The 23172-nt window shown below is 29.6% G+C and overlaps 2 protein-coding genes across 4 annotated transcripts; both read right to left on the bottom strand.

Moving 5' to 3' along the window:
• Positions 1–6709: 6709 nt before the first annotated feature.
• On the bottom strand, positions 6710–13645 carry EMB2738 (GTP-binding family protein). 3 transcript variants are annotated; one of them, XR_003601079.2, is made up of 12 exons: positions 13284–13645; positions 13122–13192; positions 12429–12512; positions 11993–12286; positions 10933–11072; positions 10066–10153; positions 9638–9820; positions 8995–9156; positions 8664–8841; positions 7935–8085; positions 7341–7506; positions 6710–7204 (listed from the first exon to the last, which is right to left on the bottom strand). XR_003601079.2 is itself a non-coding variant. In XM_028055955.2 (12 exons), the coding sequence occupies exons 1-12, from the start codon at positions 13579–13581 to the stop codon at positions 7134–7136; spliced, it is 1899 nt and encodes a 632-aa protein (XP_027911756.1). In that variant the 5' UTR covers positions 13582–13642; the 3' UTR covers positions 6710–7133. The 3 variants fall into 3 exon arrangements, 2 of the variants coding, with proteins under 2 accessions (XP_027911756.1, XP_027911754.1); XM_028055955.2 differs by having other exon boundaries at positions 8648–8841; positions 13122–13189; positions 13284–13642; XM_028055953.2 differs by having other exon boundaries at positions 8648–8841; positions 13284–13641.
• Positions 13646–15025: 1380 nt separating this feature from the next.
• LOC114168325 (tRNA (5-methylaminomethyl-2-thiouridylate)-methyltransferase) lies at positions 15026–18989 on the bottom strand. The gene is made up of 10 exons (XM_028053099.2): positions 18556–18989; positions 18398–18472; positions 18253–18306; positions 17821–17899; positions 17594–17721; positions 17055–17138; positions 16505–16588; positions 16094–16245; positions 15643–15793; positions 15026–15545 (listed from the first exon to the last, which is right to left on the bottom strand). Exons 1-10 carry the CDS (start codon positions 18892–18894, stop codon positions 15213–15215), a joined length of 1479 nt encoding a protein of 492 aa, XP_027908900.1. The 5' UTR covers positions 18895–18989; the 3' UTR covers positions 15026–15212.
• Between the last annotated feature and the right edge of the window lie 4183 nt (positions 18990–23172).

Genomic DNA, 23172 nt, shown 5'->3' with positions numbered 1-23172 from the left:
AATATGCATAAAAAATGAATTTTAATAACTTTATATGAGTATTTCACTTTAAAATTAATTTTAGTTTAAATATATTATTTTAAATTTCAAAATGATTAATAAGATGCACACACCTACTTGGTGGTTGATAAAAAGTGATTGTGATGTGCAGTTAATGAAAGGTGTTTAAGGTAGCATGTGGCGTTCATCATTCTCATCAACTCCTTCCTTCTCATCAGGGATCAAATTAGAAAATGATTTAAATACTATTTTAGTCTCTTGTCAATTTGGTCTTCATTTGATTTTAGTGTTTGATTATATTTTAATGTTTGTTAATTATTATTAATTTAATTTTTTCTGCCTTTTAAATAGTTAATAATACCTAGATGTAATATGTCATTTTGTAATTTCTTTTAATTTACTTTTAATATTTTTTAATTAAAAAAATTGTTCATGTTTTAAATTAGTATTGTGTCAACTGTAGATCCACAGTTTTGTTCTTTTTTTATAATTTAGTATCTATATTAATTTTTTTTTCAATTAAGTTGTTAAAATGAAATAATTTTGTTCTTTCCAAAATAAAACCAAATTTTACTTTTATATAAATTATAAATGTTACAAATGTTATACTACTATTTTTATAATAATTATTTTATTTAATAATTAAATTTAAAAATTATATTAAATTTATAATTAAATTTAATAATTTATAATTGAATTTTAAAAATAATTAATAAAAACATCAATTTTAATAAAAATAAAAACATAACATTTATATAAAATTAAATTTGGTCTCATTTTGGAAAGGACAATATTATTTTATTTTAATAAAAATTGGAATTGAATTAAACAAAAAATAATGAATATAGAGATAGAATTGAGTAAAAGAAATCATACAACCACAAATTTATACGTGACATTGATAATAACACATGACACAATACTAATATGATATATTAAATTAAAAGAAAAAAAGAAACATGAATTGATCACATGACATGTAAGGTTCATATATTGACTATTTAAACGCCATTAACAAAAATAATAAATTGATTAAAATTGACAAAAATTAAGATCTAATTAAACATTAAAATTAAATGAAAATCAAATTGAATAAACACAACAAAAATGAATACAAAAAAAATATTTAAATCTTAGAAAATTTATGAGATGATTATAGATAATACAATGTATAATCTCGGTCAATTTTTAAAATCTTATGAGTACATGTAAAAAAATTGATAATAAAAAAATTGTAATACTTAAATACATATTATTATATAAAATTTATTTTTAAATGACATGATTTAAGTTTTAATAAATTCAAAATAAAATGACATTAATAATACTCAATTATGTATTATATAGGTGGTGGCCCTACAATCTATTAAATTTTCGGTTCGTTGTCTCCATGTGGTGTGGTCCTCTTCAAGTGAAATAAATGTATTTGGTTCTAGTTCATATCTAAGATCATTAAATGCATTATCGGAAATAGTTCTGGAAAGTGTGTATAAAAGGTCTTGTTCATAACTTATACTATACTCTCTGGTGGTTGGATATATACATATACGTAAAAGGAAATACGTATAAGAATCTGACTCCGATAAATCTCTAATTTAATAGAAACATGTAAATTTATTTTACTTTAAATTAAGCATATAAGAAAATTTACTTTTGATAGAAATGTACGGAGAATTTGTAAAAATCTGTAATAAATTTTAAATCTAAGTAAATATTATATTTATAAATTTATTTAGTTAATGCGAGATTTATTAACTAATATGTCAAATAATGCAAGTTAAAGTAAAAATGTAAAATGTGTCAGACTATGTAAATAATTCAAATACTATTATGAAATACACTTAAAATATCATATAAACTTAACAAAATTTGGTTAAAAAATTTGTTCACGGATTTTAAAAAATGAATGACTAAAATTTTGAAGAGAGACTAATTCTAAATTTCACTTAAACTTAAGAAAAAAAACATATTTAATTATATATATATATAATTAAACATTAATAATATAGATAATTCGATAATAAATAAAAAAAATATATTTAATAAACAGTAAATTTTATTATAATAAACTCTGATCTATAATTTAAATATTATGTTAAGAAATAAATTTAAAATCTAATTCAAAATTGTAAAACTAACTTGAGGTGATATTTTCGGTGCTTATATATATAAATTCACCATAAGACCTTCAACAATTTGGCAATAACTAATTTAGAAAAATAATATTAAAAAGAAATGTGCAGTAACTTCTAAATGAGGAAAACAAAATTATTGTGTTTAACCATTAATAGTAATTATTTTGAGGTAGAAATTGCAATAATTTGCGGTTCAGAAGAGTGACGACGCGTAGTACTAGCCCATCTGGCCAACCATTATTAGCATAAATATTTGACAATGACACCAGAATGGTGCATAGTAACTCCACTTATTATTTTACCAATTTATCACATTTTGAAATTCAATTTTAATATCTTAAAGTAAGAAATAACTTAAACTTATTTATATATATATATATATATAAGTTTAGTTATTACACTAGCATCTAATTAGAAATCTTCATGTGAAACAATGTTACATCTTGTTGTGAATTTTTAAGGGTCAAATATGTTTTTTGTCTTTTAATTTTTAATGAATTTTGAAATTAGTCTATTTTAAAACTTTGGCTCAATTTAAATTTTTATCTTTCGAAATACGTAAATTTAATTTTTTTAATCAAATTTTGTTAAATTTATTTGATATTTCAAGCGCGTTTCATAATAATATTTGACTTAACATTAAAGAAAAAATGTATCAAACAATATAAACAACCCAAATATAATCCGAAAATACGTACAAAACATCAAATGAACCTAACAAAATTTGATTAAAATGACTAAATTCACATATTTTGAAAGATAAAAGACTAAATTGATAAAAAGTTTTGAAATAGACTAATTCTAAAATTCACTAAAAATTAAGGGAGAAAAACATATTTAACTCATTTTTTATAATTAATAGTGTAAAATATTTTATGTCGACAATATAAATTCTAAAATTATAATATATAAAAGTGTCATATATAGATATACATGTTCCCTTACTATAATAATGAATGCATGGAAATAATAATAGGTTTAATCAAAAGGCAAGCATTTAAAACTACAACTATATATATCCCAACAACATCTAGGAATGAGAGTTGCTTTAAATAGAAGCAATGTCATCAACTTCTACACACTCACAAACACTGGTGAGATAAGAATCCAGAAACGTCACCACTGTTTGAATGCTTTTTCCAAAGAGAGAAACTTCATTTTTATATTGCCCATACTACAACGAGTTTCCATAACGAAACATTTATTAGAAAGGAAAGGTGTGACAGTTTTTTTAATGTGTTCTTTTAACATATTTTTTGGTTATTGGTTCATTATATTAGTAAGAAGAAAGTCACATTGCATTTTCTAAATTTTCAATAAATTTAATAGAATGTGTTGAATAGAGTTAATTTTATTATTAAAAAAAGTCTCTGTGAGTTAATTTTCTATAACAAACGGTAAAAAGGAAAAAAAAAAGAATTATCAGTTAAAACTATTTTATGTATAAATTAATTTACATAATTTTTTTTTTCTATTAATTTCTTGAAAAGACAATTTCTAATCTATATATAAACTAATTCTAGTGAACGAAAAAGGTGGCTTAAGTATTTAGGAGAAATTTTATTGAAACAAATTCAAAGTTTGTGATACCACTTCTCGATTTTTCTAGTGAAACATAAAGTAAATATGTATTTTTTTATGTTGGTTTAAATTTGTCACTCTTACGATTCTCTCCCATCTTCATATGTTACATGTTAATCTCGAAACTTTTAAGGAAATCTGGTCCCAAATCAAGTTTCTTTTTTTTAATCCTTAAACTTGACATTTTAACTATCTTTTTAATCTCAATTAAAAAAATAAGTTTATTTCATAATTTAAATTAATGACTGTAAAATAGAAAACATAATTTACATCTTTGATTGTTAGAGTGAAGGTTATTATTATTATTATTATTATTATTATTATTATTATTATTATTTTATTATTATTATTATTATTATTATTATTATTAATTCAAAATGACAAATATACTTGTTGAAGTCAACACATCTAAACCATATAACCTGTAAGAAAATAAAATATAAATAATATCATAATATGAGATAAAAAAAATATTTGAAAAATTAGAAATGGTAATGTTTAAATTATCAGATGATACTAACTAATTTTGTAGTTAAACAACTAGAAGAATAGAAATAATAATAATAATAATAATAATAATAATAATAATAATATGTAGTTTAAACTCAATTAAAAGAAATCAGTAGATTGCAATTCTACCACAGCCTATTCAAACTTTAAGAATATGAAGTAAACATTTTTTTGGAAGAACATTGTAAACAATATTCTTTAACTGTCTTAAAAATAAAAGAATGTAACAGTATTACAACCCTTTAAAAATTAGAAACAGCACTAAATACTTTCCTTTGTTAAAAGAATTTGGTGAAATAGAATATAATAATAACACCGTAAATACAAATAAAAAACAATAAAATAATACCGAATTGAGATGTTACCTTTAAGGTATATAAAATTATATGTGTGTAGTTCCGATAAAATTGAGAAACAATTCACTATCTGAAAAAAAAAATGAGATTGGTACAAATTTATTAACTTTCGATCCCACAATAAATTGAGATAAATTATTATTTTCTACCTGTTATAGAAGCAAAATTTTCTCTAGCCACTATGTTATTCAATAAACAAAATTCAATAATTTTATTTCAAAGATTATTAGATTAAAAATTTCTTTAATCATATACACAACACAACAACTGATGATATTATATATACACACACAAGAATAATTTTAAGTTTTTATTATTGTTTATTTTTTATAAATCTAATAGTTAAATAAATACAAAATATGTTATATAAATCATTGAAAACAATATTATTATTAAATATTATAACTATATAATTTAATGCATTCATAGTGGTGTGTGTATTTATAAACCCGAGTAGATCATCAAGATGGATTTAATATCTAGAAATATACACAGAACTTTGGAGAAATTCATTACTAAACTAAATAAAAAAAATTCAAATTAAATTGAGTTAAATTTTTTTTATACTTTTGTCTATTAGCAATTCAATCCAGCCTTTCTTGATCTTTTATAATCGGTAAGTTTTTTTTAAAATTCGTAATTTCATAGCATATTTTAGAATATTTTTTAAAAACAAATTATATAAATTAATGTTTACTAATTTTAGTAATTTAATATTTCAAAAGTACACATATATTTAATAAATAATAAATAATTTAAATAATTATATTAAGTTAAATCATATTTGATTCAATTACAAAGAAAAATTTTACTAATTAGTTTGCACCTATGATGTACAGATACGTGTATCAAAGATGACACATATCCAATATGTTTATTTTAAAACTAATAAAACACTATACGTAATATACAATAATTGTTAAAAACATAATAAATATATGATGGTTATTGTGTTAATCAAATTAAAACTATATATACTAAAGTTATCAACATAAAAAATATAAATTATTGTCATCATAATATCACTATAAGAAAACTCTTAAACAATGACCAATTTTAGTGTTAGAGAACAGTTTTCTAATTAGAGATCAATTTATAGACTAATTATTTTGGTAACCGAAACTTTGATAGCTAATGATAATGACTAATTTAAAAACAAATTATTTTGATAATTAAAACTTGATAGCTAATGTTAGTAACCAGAAATCAATTCATAATAAAAATTATTTTAAATTATCAATTTAGAGAATAATTATAATTTTTGAAACTATTTTAGTTATCAATAAATTTTTATTTTTAAATTAATATTTAAATTAGTTATTATAAAGTGACTAATTATTTTTGTTACTAAAATTAATCATTATTTAAAATTTTCTTATACTGAATTACAATCATATAAATTAGATACTTAACTGATTGATAAAATATCCTACAATATTAAATTCATGTACAAGTCAGACACATATATTATTAGTGCATACTTTTGCTGCTCTTGTACCCAAAACTGCCACCAAAATACCGAACACACAGGATACAATACGTTCACAGCTTTAACAGTCATATCATGGCCCTGTAGATGTGAAATAAACAGGCTTGGTTCAAGAGGGGTCAACAAACTCAAACACAAATCTTCGAAGTCGATCATTTATAAAAAATATTAAAACATAATGTTACTAATAACTTAATCAACTTTTCAATGAATGCAAATTAGTTTAAAATAATTTTATATATAAAATGACGAAAGTTGTATTAATAATGATTTTATCTTGTGATTACAGTTGTATTGTAATTAATGAAATTAGGGACAAATATTGCCTTCGTAATGTGACGAGTAAAAATGAATGGCACCAAATAGTATTGTTAAGTGCGTTAGATGTTTAGGAGGGAGTCAGCTGCAACACAGCTACGAGATAGATTTAACAGAAAATGTTCGTTCTTTCTGAAACAGAAACAAACAGATTAAAACTAAACTAAACAGTGTGTTAAACCTATCAAGCAGGTAACTGCAGCTGAATATCAGCGTATATATATGTGTGTGTATATATATATATATATATATATATATATATATATATATATATATATATATATATATATATATGTAACAACGACAAAAATTACCAGCAATTACTTAGCAAAAACAAAAAACATCATTCCAGATAGTAACTGAGAACCTGATCTCTGGAAGATGTCCAGCTTAAATATTTGAATAAAAGGAGTCGCAGACTTAGAAATCCAAAAACTCAGTTTTGCTTCAACAACTACTACAAAAAATAAATATACAATGCAGTTGTTGACAGAGAATGTGCTACGACCCCATAAATACAAAGTGCTCACTCAAGAATTACAGAATGATAATGATCACTATATAAATGACAGATCCTCATCCAAACTCTCCGCACCCATCCGGTCCTTGGGGAGATTTTACTAACCTTGATGGATTTTAAGGAAGCATTAGCATTTGAGTAGTCAAGTAGCCCCAGGTGAAAAGTTTCTTCACTTCCTTCCAACACAACATAACAGTCAGTTCTTCCATGATCAAATGTTTGACCTATGATGCAGTTAGTACCAATTTTGGATCATTTGATGTAAGATTCTCTTGGGTCCTTGTTACTGCTTTTCCTGTGAGCAAACCATATAGACATGTTTATAGCATCATTATACATTTTTTCAAGGTAGGAGAAGCAAAGGAAAAACAATGAAAGCAAAATGAGGGGCACATAGTAGCAATACTGATTTTGATACAATGAATACTAACCTTCATCTTTGCCCATTTTCCTTCTGCTGCGCCATAGAAGTCGTATGGGTGTTCCAGAAAAACCTGCGTCCTTACGCAGCTGCCTCTCCATATAGCGCCTGTATGGCTCAGGAAAAAGTTTTGCATCATTGACGAAGAACACAAATGTAGGTGGCCTTATAGCAGCCTGCAAGACGAGATCCCGTTAGAATATAAAGTAATTAAACGTTTTACTTTTGTGAGTACATAAAAGTATAACAAAGGAGCTATTGAGTATTCCTACTGCACTATTCACTTCAATAATTCTAGTAACAAATGTTTGCTAATAGAATATATTATTGAATACAAAAACTAACATGTCCCGGCCCTAGAAGGCTCCTCACTATGCAAATAAGGGATCAATGTGCGTAGTCCTACCGGCATATGCAAAAGAGGCTATTTCCAAATTCAAACCCATGATCAATAGGTCAACAGGGCACAACATCCTAATAAATGCAATGGGAACATCTCTATCATGAACAATAAAAATGACATAACAAGAATTGATCCAAACTTTCCCAGTAAACTAAAAGAAAAAATAAAAACTAAACTACCATCATAACATGATACAAATACCTGAGTGCAGTAGTAAACACGCCCTCTTTTTCCACCACGTGTCCTAGGAGGAGGCTTAAAAGCTACTGCTTCCAGAACTACTTGATTTAATATAGAAGTGCCAAGTCTTCTAGATCTTTCCTTTTCAACTTCACTAGCTGCAACAATAATCCTATTGGGAAAACAACAATAAGCGATCAGCTATCCACTTAGGAGACCAACTCCAACGAAAGTTATCAAACCTGAATAAGTAATAAGTTCAATATATGATACCATGTTCTACATCCAAGAAAAGTTATTTATGACTAAAATTTATCTGTGACAAATAATTTGTTACATCCAGAAAAAACAAAGCTAATCCATATTCAAATAAAAATTATTCTGAAAAGAGTCAGCTTCTCAAGTCCATTCCTAAGTGCATTGCTCAAGCTCAAGAAATGACCAAGGACTTTTTTACTACACATCAAGAAACACCAGTACACACAAAAAAGTACAGAGCCATCATCGGCCAATAATGTGACTACTACTTGAGATCTACCAAGATCCCTGCATTACAACAGATAAATTCAACAAAATATATGAAGCGTGACCTCATTCACCATGTGATACAAGTTGATATTTATTACACATGCCTATGAAATAAAAACTTGTTTTAAAAGGAAAGTTGGACGAATTCAAAGCATGGAATTAGCATGTATACAGCATAAATCAATAACTTTCCAGATAAAACATACTTGTCAACACTGTTACCAGCTATAGCAGTAGAATAAACAATTGGAGCCCAATCAAGTGAGCGAAGCTTCTCTCTGACATCTTCCTCATAGTGTAATGCAGTCTGCTGCTTTTTATTTGGTATTGTATCCCACTTATTTACAACTATCACACAACCTTTTCCTTCTTTTTCTATCCTCTCAGCTATCTTGTAGTCCTTCAAAAGACATTTAAATAGTTTAAGGAGGGGAAAAGTATTACGTTAAACAACTAGTATCCCATTTACCTCCAGCCTGCAGCATTACTTTATTATAACCAAAAGAAAGACAATATAGATTTCATGCCACAAACAAAAGAATTCATTGGGAACCTGTTCTGTGATACAAGCCATGGCCTCGATGACAAGAGCAACAACATCAGAACGACGAATAGCACGAAATGCTCGATTCACTGACAAAGCCTCTGTTGTACTCCCAGCTGATGCAATGGCTGCTCTTTTCCTGATTCCAGCAGTATCAATAAGTTGGAACTTCTACAGAAAAGAAAATAAGAAAATAATTATTGTGCTTGCTCAAAATAATAAAAGATTACCAAATCATTATGACAATCTGGTATCGTTACAGCTTAAACAAAGTTGTGGTTGGGAAAGCTTTATAACTAACTACGCGTTCAAAATTTTCATTTTTCTGAGAAACAATAAATTTTAGACCTAATTCAATCTCACAAAACTTACATACAAAATGAAATTTGTACCAATTTATATATTATAATTTGGTCATACCATACCACCTTAAAAATAATGAATTTTAGACCTAATTTAATCTCACAAAATCAGCTTATACGGGGAAGTTTTGTATCCATTTATAAACAATAATTTAGACATATATGTGGTTGATGTCACATTTTCAACAATTCTTACAAAAATGTAATAAAAACTTTTGAATTAAGACTTGATTTATTTGTGGTGCTACATGCATCAAGTGTTTACTAGTTAGTCAACAAAAGAATCGCACCTGTCCATCTGGTCCAGTAAATTCAGTATCAATAGCATCACGAGTAGTGCCACTGATGGGGCTAACTATTGTTCTGTCCTCACCAACCAGTGCATTCAAAATGCTACTTTTGCCAACATTTGGTCTACCAACAATTGAAATTGCCGGAACATAATCTTCTACTTCATCAAGAATATTTGATTCCTATAGTTCACCATGAAGTAAAGCATAAATTGAAAAATTAAGGGCCTCAGAAATAAGAATAAAAACTAAGATCCTAAATTGTATAGAGATCAACAATAATACCACCTCAATCTAATTACTTGCATCCGTTGGTGATGCAAAATATAGTCAAATCAACTTGTGTGAGACGTTATAAATATAAAACCTAAATTTACCAATTGTCAATGATATAACAGAAGAGAATGCAACGTATACAGAAAACAAACCTCAACTTTCTGTAAGCCAGAACAAACAAGGTCAAGAAGCTCTCCAGTTCCAGTCCCTGAGATTGCTGATACTGGAAGTGGTTCAAATCTGATATAGTAACCACAACACAACACTTGCAGATTAAAATATATCACTTAGAAAGATCAGTAAATAATATGATGCAACAATGTAAGAATTCCACTCAGCCTGTTTAACCGCTAAAAATTTCAGATGTCCGTTTAGAGGGGGGAAGGTGAATTAGAAGTTATCAAGGATATTTTTGTTGATCTCTTATACTTTTAATATGATGTAATCCTGAACACCTTTATGATTGCTAAAAGGTCCATCTAATCAAGAGAAATTAAGTTTCTTTTTAAATGTGTACTTGTTATATCTTAATCGCATCAATAATAGAAAACTGCATAACAACATATATTTTATACCTGACCGTGGTTATTTACTCTAAATTACTCACATGTGAACCAATAAGAGGAATAACACATAGTAAAAAAGTAAAGTAAATTGAAATTAAAAAGGGTGGTTCTGTACCATAATTGGGGTTAAAGCGAATATTCACATCTATCAAACCAAACTTCGTTTAATACTACAACAACACATCATAATTAAAATAACGGCTTACTGCCACCTGAACTGTATATTTATTGAAAAAGTTAACTGCTTTTGGTTAGTTAACCACTAATATAAGTAAGTCATCCGATTCCCCATAATGGTCATTGAATTTAATTTAACACGATATGAAAGTATCAGATTATAAACATTATTTATAAACCGGTTAAGTGCCCTGACCATTTTCCACTGTTTTTTGCCACACTTTAGGCATTCAATATTCACCCACTCAGGAGTGCATCCTCACAGAAATAGCTTACCCAAGGGACCAAAATTCAGATGTCTGCATAATTCTTTTGCGAGGAGATTCACACTTGTTAACTGCCAGAATGACATATTTATCTGAGTAGTTTTTACGTAGCCAATCAGCAATCTCCTCATCAGCTGCTGTTAGTCCTGCCTGTTCAACATATGTGTCATTACTGTCTTTGGATCATGATTTGGAGCGCTATGTAAATCAGTTGGTATATCATGCTTTTAAAATAACAACAAAATTATAGTCCCATTTTGATGGTGTATAATTGCCAGCTGTAGCCAGATGGCACCATTATAGGAACCAAGTTATATAACAAGAGAAATAAACTGGTTACAATATGTATCACGATCATAATAAAATTCCTCTGTATAATGGAATTAGAGAAATCAAACAAAGAAACAGTACCGGATAGAAATAACCTCCGTACAAATATGGAATAACCACTAATGGGACTTTCCCAACCCACTCATCCACAGATACCTATCAAACCAGGCGAGCCTATCAGAATAGGCAACCACCGTATCAAATTTCATCTTAAAACTGATTGGCATTAAGTGAAGTTGTCCAATATATATATATATATATATATATATATATATATATATATATATATAAGTGGCACCCAAATAATTGATGCGAGACTTCCCAACTAAGCACCAGCCTTTACTCAAAATCAACAACCACAACCTCAGAATAATTTTCACCCTTATATTTGGTACCCTCCATCTTCATATACACATTTTCTCTTTCTCTTTCTTCGCACCACCCTCAGTTTATGTAACCCTCTTTTGCAAACGTGACGTATGGGCCTAAGACACCGTGAATACCCAAAGTAGTAAAATACGGGTAAAAGTTAGATTCAAGAATTCCCAAAAAATATTTATCAATGACTGTAGCCTTGGAGGAATGGATTGCCCATCCTATTCATACTAAAAGGAAATATCGCCTTTTAACGTATCTTGTGACCCATTTTTTATATATTTATTATATTACAACAAGAATTGAGCAGGGAAAAAGAAACAGCCCTAGACAAGGAAAATTAAAAGACATCGCATACAAAATACCTGACCATCGACCAGGAAAATAATAACAGATGATTCTTCCACAGCTGCAGTTGCTTGTCTCTCGATCATTGAGGGCATCCTGGCAACAGCTGCTTCTCTAACAGCAAGTGGAATGCCATCCATACCAATGGTAGTAGTAATAGCCAGCTCTTCCATAACAGTAGCTTGTGACTTTGAAACAGTGATAACCCCGCCTGTGTCCACTACCATGAACTCATGCTCCCCCCAATACGATCGACCATATAAACGATCCCTGGTAACCCCAGGTTCATCAACCACAATAGCCCTGTTTCCCTACAATTTAAGCATCAAAGAGGTGAATATTATAACGAATCAATTTCAACATTCAGGTTTTGGATGCATCAAAAATTCCAATGTTATATCCCTAAAACACAAAGACATAAAGAAAAACAAAGTTTAGAGAAATCTTCAATACCCCAACAAGACGATTAAATAATGCTGACTTGCCAACATTTGGCCTTCCAACAATTGCAACCCTTTGGAGAAGATTGTCCGGGATCTGCCATCCAAATTAGACGAGTTTCAGTAAGTGTCCCCGTTTACTTCAATCTCGTTAAAAGAAATACTGCTAACTAGTTACAAACAATAAAGAAAAAGTATCTGCCTAAAAACAGGTGTTCATAGCTATTGTGACTCACACCTAAGCTGGAGAATGTAGTAAATTCAAGCGTAAGTGACAAATCTCCCGATTCATATAACTAAAAAAAGACTCATTGCTTGAATTCTTTGGCATCGTGTAGAGTTCCAGAACTTGCCAAGTACATTATCGTTGTAATATATAGGCTTAGTTACCTTTTTTTATTCTTTTTATTTTATTCAATTTGATCCTTCTATTAATTAAAAAAGTTGTTCAAGTCTCTCAATTTTAAACATGCAACAATGTGCGTTTGAAATTTGAGGTGGTTAGTTTTATAAATTATTATTATAGATTGATTATAAATTGTATTACTCCTAAATCAAAACAGTGAATATTTTATTAGTAATGGAACCTAATTGAATAAAATAAACAAAATAATGGAATAAAAAGTTAATTAAGCCTTATACTAACAGATAAATAATGGAATATGTATGTGTGTATTTAACAACAAAAACTTAATTATATACTAACAGATTTTGTTCTCCGTGTATTCCTCCTGCGGGATTGAGCTGTTTCCTTGCGATCATTTTTCTCCTCGTCTTCTGAATTAAAAAAATAAAATAAAATCATAGAGATGGTCATTGAAGTGTCACTGCAAAGAGAAACAGAAACAAATTAAAAATATATATTCACCGATGCTCAGAACTTGAGACAGAGAGTTTGAATAAGCTTGGGCAGCGTCCTTTGCTTCTTGCTCGAGGGCGATGACATCGAGCTCGTCCAGTTCCTCTGATTCTTCTTCATCGTCGACACTGCCGGAGAATTTGCCGACGGTAGAGCGCTGAACGGAGCGGGATAGGGAGCGTCGAGTGTGCTTTAGACGAGAAAGGGTTGGAGAGGAGAAGGGAAGAGATTTGTGGAATGGAGAAATGGGTTTTAGGGTTTTAGCGAGAGTGTAAGAGATGGGTGGTAGTGTCAGAGTGTGTGCCATGGCATGGATTGGGAAGTAACTATATCTCAATTATCAGGATTCAACATTTGGCGGGGTTTATCTCTATTCTCCTTCTTTCCTCATCCCAAATATCCTATTCCGTACACAAAAATCTTTTTTCTTTTTCAAGATTTCCAATTAAATTTGGAGTTTAATTTTATTAATTAAAAAAATATTGTACAACAAAATTAAGGTGCTGTTCTTTGGAGTGATTCAACAAAAATTAAGTGTGATGATATTAGGTAGGAGTTTTAATTTTCTGATTAGTTGCATATATTAACCATTTTTCACTCATCATATAATTACAACATGAATTATGAGTTCTTCTTTTAAATATTAAGTGTAAATCATTCGAAAGCCTTATAAAAAAAATGAGAGAATATATCTTCTTTATAAATCTTTCATTTTGTGAATTATTATCAGCAACAATGTTTATTTCATGTTTTTATTTTTTGGAGTTGTTCCTTATAAACTTTCAACGACTTTATTTATTGCATCAAGAATTACAATAATCAAATATTTGTTGAAAGGTGGAAATGATTTTTTTAAAACTATTACTTGTATTTTTTTAGCTCAAAGAGAAAAGGATAAAAAAATGACTTTGTATACTTAGGGTAAACATAAGTTACATAAAGATTATCTTGATTCTTAAATAAGTTTGAATAGAGTCCAACCTTTTCAGAGTTCTTAAAGGAGAATTGGACTTTGTTAAAGAAGTTGAGTAAACCAATAAAAATACCACGTGTTTCTTTCCTCCTACAATTATACTTGTACAAAATTTTGTTATTCTTCACTTGTCTATGGAAACCTTCTTAAAATCATTTTAAACTGGTAGAGAATTTCTCTAGTTCGTTTACACATCAACATTTTTTTAAAAATTATTTTAAATCGTTTTAAAGTTTGATTTCAGCCCATTTCTTCTTTTAGAGTCGGCTCATTTTTTTCATAAGTAACGCTGATTAAGAACGTCACATAGATCAATGTACAAATTTTAGTACAATCATGAATATTAAGCTCTTAATAAAAATTGTTATACAACTTTTAGTAAGAAAGTATACAGTGGTAGAGCTCATCACATAGATTTGGGTGCAATTTTTGGTACAAACCATATTGATTATGCTCCTCACATATATTGATTAGACTAATAGTGATTTGTAATAGTACAATCATGACTTTTAGTCCAATTCTTATAAAAATTATAATAAAGATAATTTATTATATTATTCAATTATTTTAATTTTTTTCTACCACATCAATAAAATATACTACAAACATTACACTTATTTCTCTTTATTCTATATTTTTTCTCTTAATATTGAGAGTCATACTTCTCTCACTCTTTCCTTTTCCTTTTCAACTTTATCCGCAATCCAATCCAAAATAGTGTGGAAGCTACTATTTTGTCACCTATCTTACATTCGTATTGCAACTTAAATGCCCATCATTCCCAACAAAAAATACTTCCTGAACATGTGTATAAAAAGTTACAGAACCAAAGCTCGGAAAAATATACACGTCACGTTTAGCAGTAATATTTTGTAGCCAATTGAAAAGGGAATATGGAAGCTGCATTTTCCTGACATGTCTGCCTGTTTTGTTCAGCGTCAACAACTCAAGAATTTCTTATTACCTTATGATGTTTTACTTGCTAACTCGGCAGAATCACATACTTCTTGGGGGCTATCTGGTTTAACTTTTATTTTTACTGGATTTCCAAGCATCGATTTATCTTCCATTCTAGCAATTTCTAAAGCTTTTGTACAAACTGGAAAACTATGATCATCCCAGAACTCCAAAATCACACCAGAACCTAAGCATCTTCTTCCCTCATAAAAGGCCGCAAACTGCCCAGCTGCCAGGCCTTGATCATCTTCAAATATGCGGACAACTGCAGAGTGACCTTGGCCATCTCCTTCCACTTCCATTTGTAAGTTACAATCGTAGAATCCAGGACCATGTCTCACCTGAAAAGGTCAAGATACCATAACATAACTCAGTACTACAAAAATGAGAAACTGTTTTAAATAACAGGAAAGAGAAATTGATCTTCAAGTAATTCACCTTGCACTGTAGCTGACTTGTCTGGCCTGGGGGCACCTCACTAAGCCATTTAAAAGAGCCAACACGGAATACACGCCTCCTTTTGTCAAAGGAAAAGTAATTTCTTGAGACAAAAACTACATTGTTTTTAACATCCTTCTCGACAACATACCTGCATAAGATAAAAAAAATGGGATGAATTTCTTTTTTTTTTTAATACAAGCCCAAATTTGACATCTGGACAGGAATGCATTGAAAGATTTCTTTTTTTTTTTCAAATTATTCAATGTGGAGAAAATAGTCGAAGTAATGATAGAAAAAATTGAACAACGCAAATCGTATTAATAACCTAATATTTCTGCGCCTACAACGTGAATATATCTTCAATACAAAATGAATTTTGTGATTACATGATTGGAAACTTATCACATAAATACAACTAATGTCAGAAAGAAATACGGAGATAACAAACCATGGACCTCCAGGTAGTCGTAGACCCTGACGCTGACCAATAGTATAAAACCAGAATCCTCGATGTTTGCCAAGGAAATCTCCTGTCTCAGCCTCCAGTATGATACCTTCTCTTTCCCCAATATGTCTTGCAACAAATTCACTGAATCTTATCTATAACTCAAAAAAAGTGAACAGAAACAAGAAATCAAATTTCTACACTAGCTTCCAAACAAAAATATGGCATCATTGATTTTCTAAAAAAGAAAATTAAAGAATGGTTATCATAATTCATACGGACATTGCCAAAGTATCATTTCATTTATATTTTAATCTTTCACTTTTAGAACCTCTAAAAGCTCAAGAGTTATTTGTAAATACATCTCATCACCATGAAATAGATATGATGTAAGGAGCTGTTCACTGCACATACCTTGCCCAAAAAGCATATTCCTTGGGAATCCTTTCTATCCTTATTTGGTAAATCAAATTTTGTCGCAAGCCTGCGAACTTCATCCTGCAGATGGTGTGGCAGTAGAAGACAATTAGATTAATATTTCTTCAAAACAACATGCCTAGAGAAAAAGATAACGTGATAGCTTTTATTTCGCTTCAAAAGTGCATCTAAATATCAACCTACAATTAAGGGCACTAAAAAACCTATTTAATAAATATATTCAGAAAATTTCATGCTCAAATTCTTATGGCAGCCATCATATAAAAAAGGATAGCAATTGTCTTTTAAAGCCGCAAGATGGAAAAAACTTCGTAGAGGCAAGATAATTTGTTGGCCTGTCAAATGGTTACTGAAGTGCAGCATTCAAATTTAAATCCTAAACAACAATTAAAGGCACACAAATTAATAAATATATTCTGACTGCCTACTGCCTGAATTCTGAAGATAGACATCAAAAAAGTGATTGAATTGCATACAAATTTAAACGCAATTCAAGCATTGAAAATGATTCAAATTCACAACAGACCTTGGGAATACAACCAAGTGGAAAGAGAAGTTGCTTCAGCTGGGATTGTGAAAGGTGTGAAAGGAAGTATGTTTGATCCTTTACCTAAAATTACAAAAGCACATTAAGATCTGATAGAATGTGATCTGCAGAGTATAGAAAAAAAAAATTGCAGAGAAACAAACTTGCATACAGAGTGTAAAGAGAGAATGAAAATAATTCTTGATATTTTTCAAAGGGTTCAACAAGTACATTATATATAGGCAACAACTAGTCAGGTGCGTAATACAGGCACAGACCAAAAGTAGTGTAACTGAAAATTGGTACAGATTGAATAACAAACTACCAAATCAGATTCTAACAGGACCAAAAACTTATCAGAAACTTATATACACTAACAAGATCTAACAGTATGTATTTTCCGGCATAATAAATGGGAAAGGAGAGAAATATGCAAAACTTAATACTGATCATTGAAGATTCTTCCGACAGCGCTCAAAGTACACAAATATATCACCTGCATATAATAATAGACAAACAGAATCAAGATTCATGAGTACCGTGTCTTGTGATAGTTCAAGAACAGAAGGCTCATTCATGCCATCAGCACATGGGTGGATAACATTTGCATAATGCCCAGAGGCAACATAGTCAAAGCCCATGCCACCAATAGCGTCCAAGAATGCACCTAACAAAACAGTATTTTATCAATGAAACAGAAACAAAGTACGTGAAACATACTACCACAAGATCAGATTGGGCTTATTGCATAAGACTGAATGTATACCAAACTTTATTCTTGTATTGCAAAGAACATCGGGGTTCGGAGTTCGGCCACTACTATACTCTTCAATGAGGTAAGAAACCTGATATACAAGTAAGTAATAGTCAAACAACGAGGCAGAAATACCTACACTATTGCAACTTACATTTTAGGCTTCTCTAGAAAAACTTATTCATAGGCACTTGCAAAAGAAAAGAATAAGGTAAAATGAATTACTTCTTCCATCAGTTAAAATTAATTAAGCTATTAATTAATTTATAGAAATTCTCGCATTTAACTGTTCTATAAGCTTATTATAAGTTATACACGAACTAATTTTATGTTAAAGGAAAAACAAATAGCTTACAATTATAAGTTATACGGATCATAGAAGATTCCCATTAAACGGAAAGTGAATAAATATTGAACAAAAATAGCTGAATCGATCCAGCATACCACATTGTTCCAGTATTCATCAGTTAAATGAACCACTTCTAACGGTACATCAACCTGCAAATAGAAACACAAACACCATATGCACTTCCATTACTAATGTTCTGATCAGCAAAATACACAACAAAGGCGTTGATAAGAAAACGACCTGACTACAAACAGCTTTGGCATACTTCAAATCCTCTTCCCAGGGGCACTCAGACCAAAAGTTCTCGAAATCTTCCTACAAAAAACCACGCGTGAGAAAGCAACAGCCGCAAAATCGATTACGCAATTCAATTTGAAACGCGAAGAATGAAGGCGTACTTGGAACCATATCTTGAGGTAGAAAGCGGTGCAGGAATGGCCGGCGGCGTGGAGCAGCCGGAGAGCGACGCTGCTATCGACGCCTCCGCTAACGAGAACCGCGACTCGGAGCGGCGAACTCTGCGGCATGGAGCAGCGAAGGTAGCGGTTCAAGTCGGCGGAGAGAGGAAGCGAGGTGTGTGCAACGGCGGAAGAAGAAGTTCGACATAAAAGCCTGAAGGTGCGACATGGAGGCCTAGGGTTCAGAGTGTGGAACTGTTGCTGTTTGTATGCAAAGGTAGTTAGTGGCAGAGAAGCCATTGGCTTCCAATTCCATCGCACGGCCACCCTCAACATCATTCACTCATCACACCTCATCCGTTCAGCGTGTGCGTGTTATCAGAATAAAACATTTCAGAAACACAGTTGCTGGGAACTATGTTTTTTTTTCTTCCTATTTTCTTTATTTTGTTTGAATTCTGAAGAATTTTGTGTAGTCTTCTTTCTAATAAATTTTTTATTTATTTCATTGTTCGCTTTGATGAAATATCAAATATGCTCTTATCGAAGCTTTGGGAAATACATTTTTGCTAATAATTATAATAAGTGATTTTCAGTTGAATTTTATACAATTTTCCATCTAATTTAATTAATTTTAATCAAATGATGTTATATTGAATATATTTTTCATTTGCATCCAATTCAAATCAATCAATTGAATTGATTGGATTGAATAATCAATATAAGTTATTATATTTCGACAAAAAGTATTTAAAAGTAAATAATATTATTTCATTTCTATAAATTAACAATAATACCTATAACTATCTCGATATTGAGAAGTAAAATTAAAAAATTATAAATAATATGGAATTACATATTATTACACCGTAGTAGTTTAGAACGAGTAAGTGTTTGAAATAATGAAACTTGGTTATTTTATTATTAAAAAGTGTTAAATATAAATAGAAATCTAATAAACGAGTCTAATTAGTTATAAACATTTTATCTTTCTAAGAACTGTTTCTAAAATCTTCTTTATCTTTTCTCTAAGTTGTTGACTTTTGTAATCATGTGTTCAACGATCAAAGTGTAATCATGTGTTCAACAATCAGAGATCGCTAGGGGGATCCCTGCGACACGCTCTACATGTCTGTTTGATCAATCTCTAAAACATAGTGAGTTGATTTTCTGTTATTTTCTCTGGTTTTGTCTAAATCTCTTTGCATGCAGATGATTCTAGACCGCATGTGTCTTCTGAGTTCTCCTTATGTTTTTTCCACTGATTAGTGATTCTATTGATGCACTATGATCATGTTCTTGTTGTTCTTATGGAGAGTTAGGGACTTTGTCGGGTTGTGAGGTGTATTGAAACTCTCTGTGAACTGTTTGTATAATATCTCAAGTAAGGAAAGTTAATATCTATCATGTTTCACAAACATGTTAGGAATGTTATTATGTGATTATTTTGTAATTGACTGATGTTGATATATAAACTGGATTGTGATGTTTGAAAATAATAAATACTTAGGTTTTATCTGTTGATCGAAAATAATTGTATGTTATATAGGTGTAATTGGATGCAATTGGTGTGAATATTTTGATATAATTAATTGATACTCGAATGGTCTCTCTATAGGTTTTGGGGTTGTAAGGATTTGTTGAATAAGTATAATTTTGCTTAAATCAGTTTCTGTAGAATTGTGCAAATTTGCTTACTCGTTGGGCGAGCCTACTCGCTAAGCAAATAAGTTGATCTGCATGATTATACAGAACACTGATCTACAAAATTATGCAGATTCACAAACTCGTTGGGTGATTTTCCAAGTTAGAAATTTCAGACATGGACCAGTGGCTGGGCGAGTGTTACTCATTGGACGAATTTCCAAGTTAGGAAATTTCAAACCTGTACCAGTGGTTGGGCAAGTGCTACTAGTTGGGCGAACAAAGGCCAATGGCTGGGAATTGCTACTAATTGGGCGAGTAAGTACGGACTTTAAACTTGTATTCTTAAGTGATTTGAATGGTATTTTTGTGGTTATAAAAACTTTTTAATTATTATGAATGATGAGTATATGATATGAGATTGTTTATATGAGACTGAGTTGAGATTGGTTAATGCTAACCCAAGGAGGATTAGTAATGATTGTGGTAGTGTATGCATTGAGGTATGGATTATCTTGGCAGTTATCCTAACTCTCTAATAACCATTCAAATTCTTAAGTAGAGAGGAATGTGGTATGTGGTGAGAGGAGCAAAAGGTCATAGCCTAAGATTTTTTTCTTGATCGTAGGTGTTAACGGACTAACCTTGTATGTGGTAGAGTTTTACCCTGTATCTATCGCTATGCAGAACATGAGATGCCACTACAAATGCACAGCTGCCTGAATTCAATCTCAATGCATGAATCTGGATTAATTGAGTCTTAGATTATCAAATTGTGTTAAACTAATTGATTATTTGTGCCTGTTGTATGTTATTGATTATAGAATGATTTATGTTTTCTTTTTAAATCACTAGCTTACCCTTTTTTTTTGTCTCTTTTGTTTTTTAGTGTCTGTTATTTCGTGCCATGATCATCTGATCGGTGTGAGCAGTTGAAGATCTTGTAGCTAGCCCCGTGCAGGGAAGAGTAGAAAATGTTGCACAGTAGAGTTTCTATGAAAATTCTAGTGTTTTTGGTTTAGACTTGTGTTTTCTCTTTTGAAAACTCTAGTGCAAGTTGTGTACATAAATTGTATAACATTTTATCTAATTTTTGTGGGATGACTGTAACACACTATTTATATTTTGGATTTTATGCTTTGAACTATCATATATACAATGTTTTGTTTGATGGTTTAGACTATTAAATGAGATATTAGTTCATTTTGATCATATTATCTTATTTTATTAAAATTAACATTTAATATTTATATAATTTTAGTTCTATACTATTAGTTTGATTTAATATTTACATAACTTTTGTTTTATATTGTTAATATTCAATTGTAACTTTTTCAATGATTAATCGGTGCTATACACAAATATCAGTTAACACATAAAATTAAAGAGATTTTTTTCTTCTTCTATTGTCAAAGTGAGCCAACCCGGCTCACACGGGTTGGCTCATCACGAGTCAGGTTGAAAATGAGTGAACCCAACCTGACTCACTTTATGGTGAGTCAGAAATTTTGCAACCCGGCTCAACCCACCACGGGTTGGTGGGTTAAGTGGGTTGGTTCACCAACCCACATAAAAAAATTATTTATGTATTTATTTTTAAGTATTCAAATATTTAAATAATTTTTTAAAAAAATCCATGAGATGACAATCACAATAAAATCAAGAACCAATGTTTTCATCATGTCCACCACCAATATATGATGAATTGTTTCCAAGAAAGTGTCAATATAGTTCAAGAAAACATGGCTAATATTACACATTTTCTGTCACGCTATTCAATAAAGCATTCAAACTATTCAAATATTATTGAGTAACATTCTAACATTTAAAGATATGAAATTGTGAACTTATATAATTAGAAGTAATAAATAATTATTACAAAAATTAAAAAACATTGTAAAAAAATGCTAGTGGGTTAAGTGAACTGGGTTGAGTTCAATCCACTTTTAAAAAAGTTAAATTTTTCTCAACCTAACCCGACTCAAACCCGTGACGAGTCGGGTTGACTCACGGATTGAAACTCGTTTTTACATCTCTATTTCTAACCTCAGGTCCCTTCTTTTAAAAGCAATATCTTTATTGTTTTATTAATTATATCTATCAATCATACGTCTAATAATAAAAATAGTTAATTGAAAGATATAATATTTTTTTATATGACATTATATGTTACCTGATTAAAAAAAAATTATTAGACCTTATAATTATCTATTTTCATAAACTCTTGATAATTGTAGGGAGATATGTTATAATTCACTCAGGTTACTTATTAGTTATTATAAGTTAAGTAATAAAATTACAATATACATATTTATTTATTTTTCATTAAAAATCATAGTAGACGTTATTTTTAATATATAATTATAAATAATATTACAATAAAATCCATAACAAATAAATATTAAATAATATTCCAAGAGATTTCCTCCAAATCACTCTGTATTTTCAACTTCAAAATGTCATTCTTTTACTGCATAAATTTTCAATAACAATATAATACATAGGACTAGGTCATGATTTTTAAAGAAGGGAAATACTATCTTATTTGCATTAAATCATGTTTTATCTTTTTATTCAATAAAAAAAATAGCAAACAAGCTTTCTCGAATCCAGATAAAATATATCTAGTTTCTTTAAAATTTTCAATAAATTATCAGTTTAAATTTCATACTATTAACTAAATTTTTGTTTTTTTGAATTATCTATTTATGAATGAAAAATGATAGTAAATATTATAACGATAAGTTCCACGTTATCATTTATCTAAAAATAATTTCAAATATTCCTTTGAAATTAATATCACAAAAATACAAGAAAAGGTTTCAAATACTCCTATGATTTTTTAAGATATTATCATAAAAATACAAAAAACCATATTTACATAATAAATTAAATTTTAAAAGTATTTATGACATATTATACTCTAATCAAATTCTTGAAGTAATTATTAAAAGATATATAATTCTATCATTA

Source organism: Vigna unguiculata, chromosome 11 (assembly GCF_037176805.1).
Source record: "Vigna unguiculata cultivar grain cowpea cultivar isolate G323 ecotype 2 chromosome 11, ASM3717680v1, whole genome shotgun sequence".
Lineage (NCBI taxonomy): Eukaryota > Viridiplantae > Streptophyta > Magnoliopsida > Fabales > Fabaceae > Vigna > Vigna unguiculata.
Note: the sequence above shows the minus strand (reverse complement) of the source record. Positions and strands in the feature narration are given on the sequence as shown.

Coding starts and splice junctions, on each gene's coding strand:
- EMB2738 (XM_028055953.2), bottom strand. CDS start 13,581: ATGGCACACACTCTGACACTACCACCCATCTCTTACACTCTCGCTAAA. Junction 13,193..13,283: donor GTCTCAAGTTCTGAGCATCG/GTGAATATATAT, acceptor TTTTTAATTCAG/AAGACGAGGAGAAAAATGAT. Junction 9,821..10,065: donor CTGGCTTACAGAAAGTTGAG/GTTTGTTTTCTG, acceptor GGTGAACTATAG/GAATCAAATATTCTTGATGA.
- LOC114168325 (XM_028053099.2), bottom strand. CDS start 18,894: ATGATGTTGAGGGTGGCCGTGCGATGGAATTGGAAGCCAATGGCTTCT. Junction 16,589..17,054: donor CACTTGGTTGTATTCCCAAG/GTCTGTTGTGAA, acceptor CACCATCTGCAG/GATGAAGTTCGCAGGCTTGC. Junction 16,246..16,504: donor GAATATGCTTTTTGGGCAAG/GTATGTGCAGTG, acceptor TTTGAGTTATAG/ATAAGATTCAGTGAATTTGT.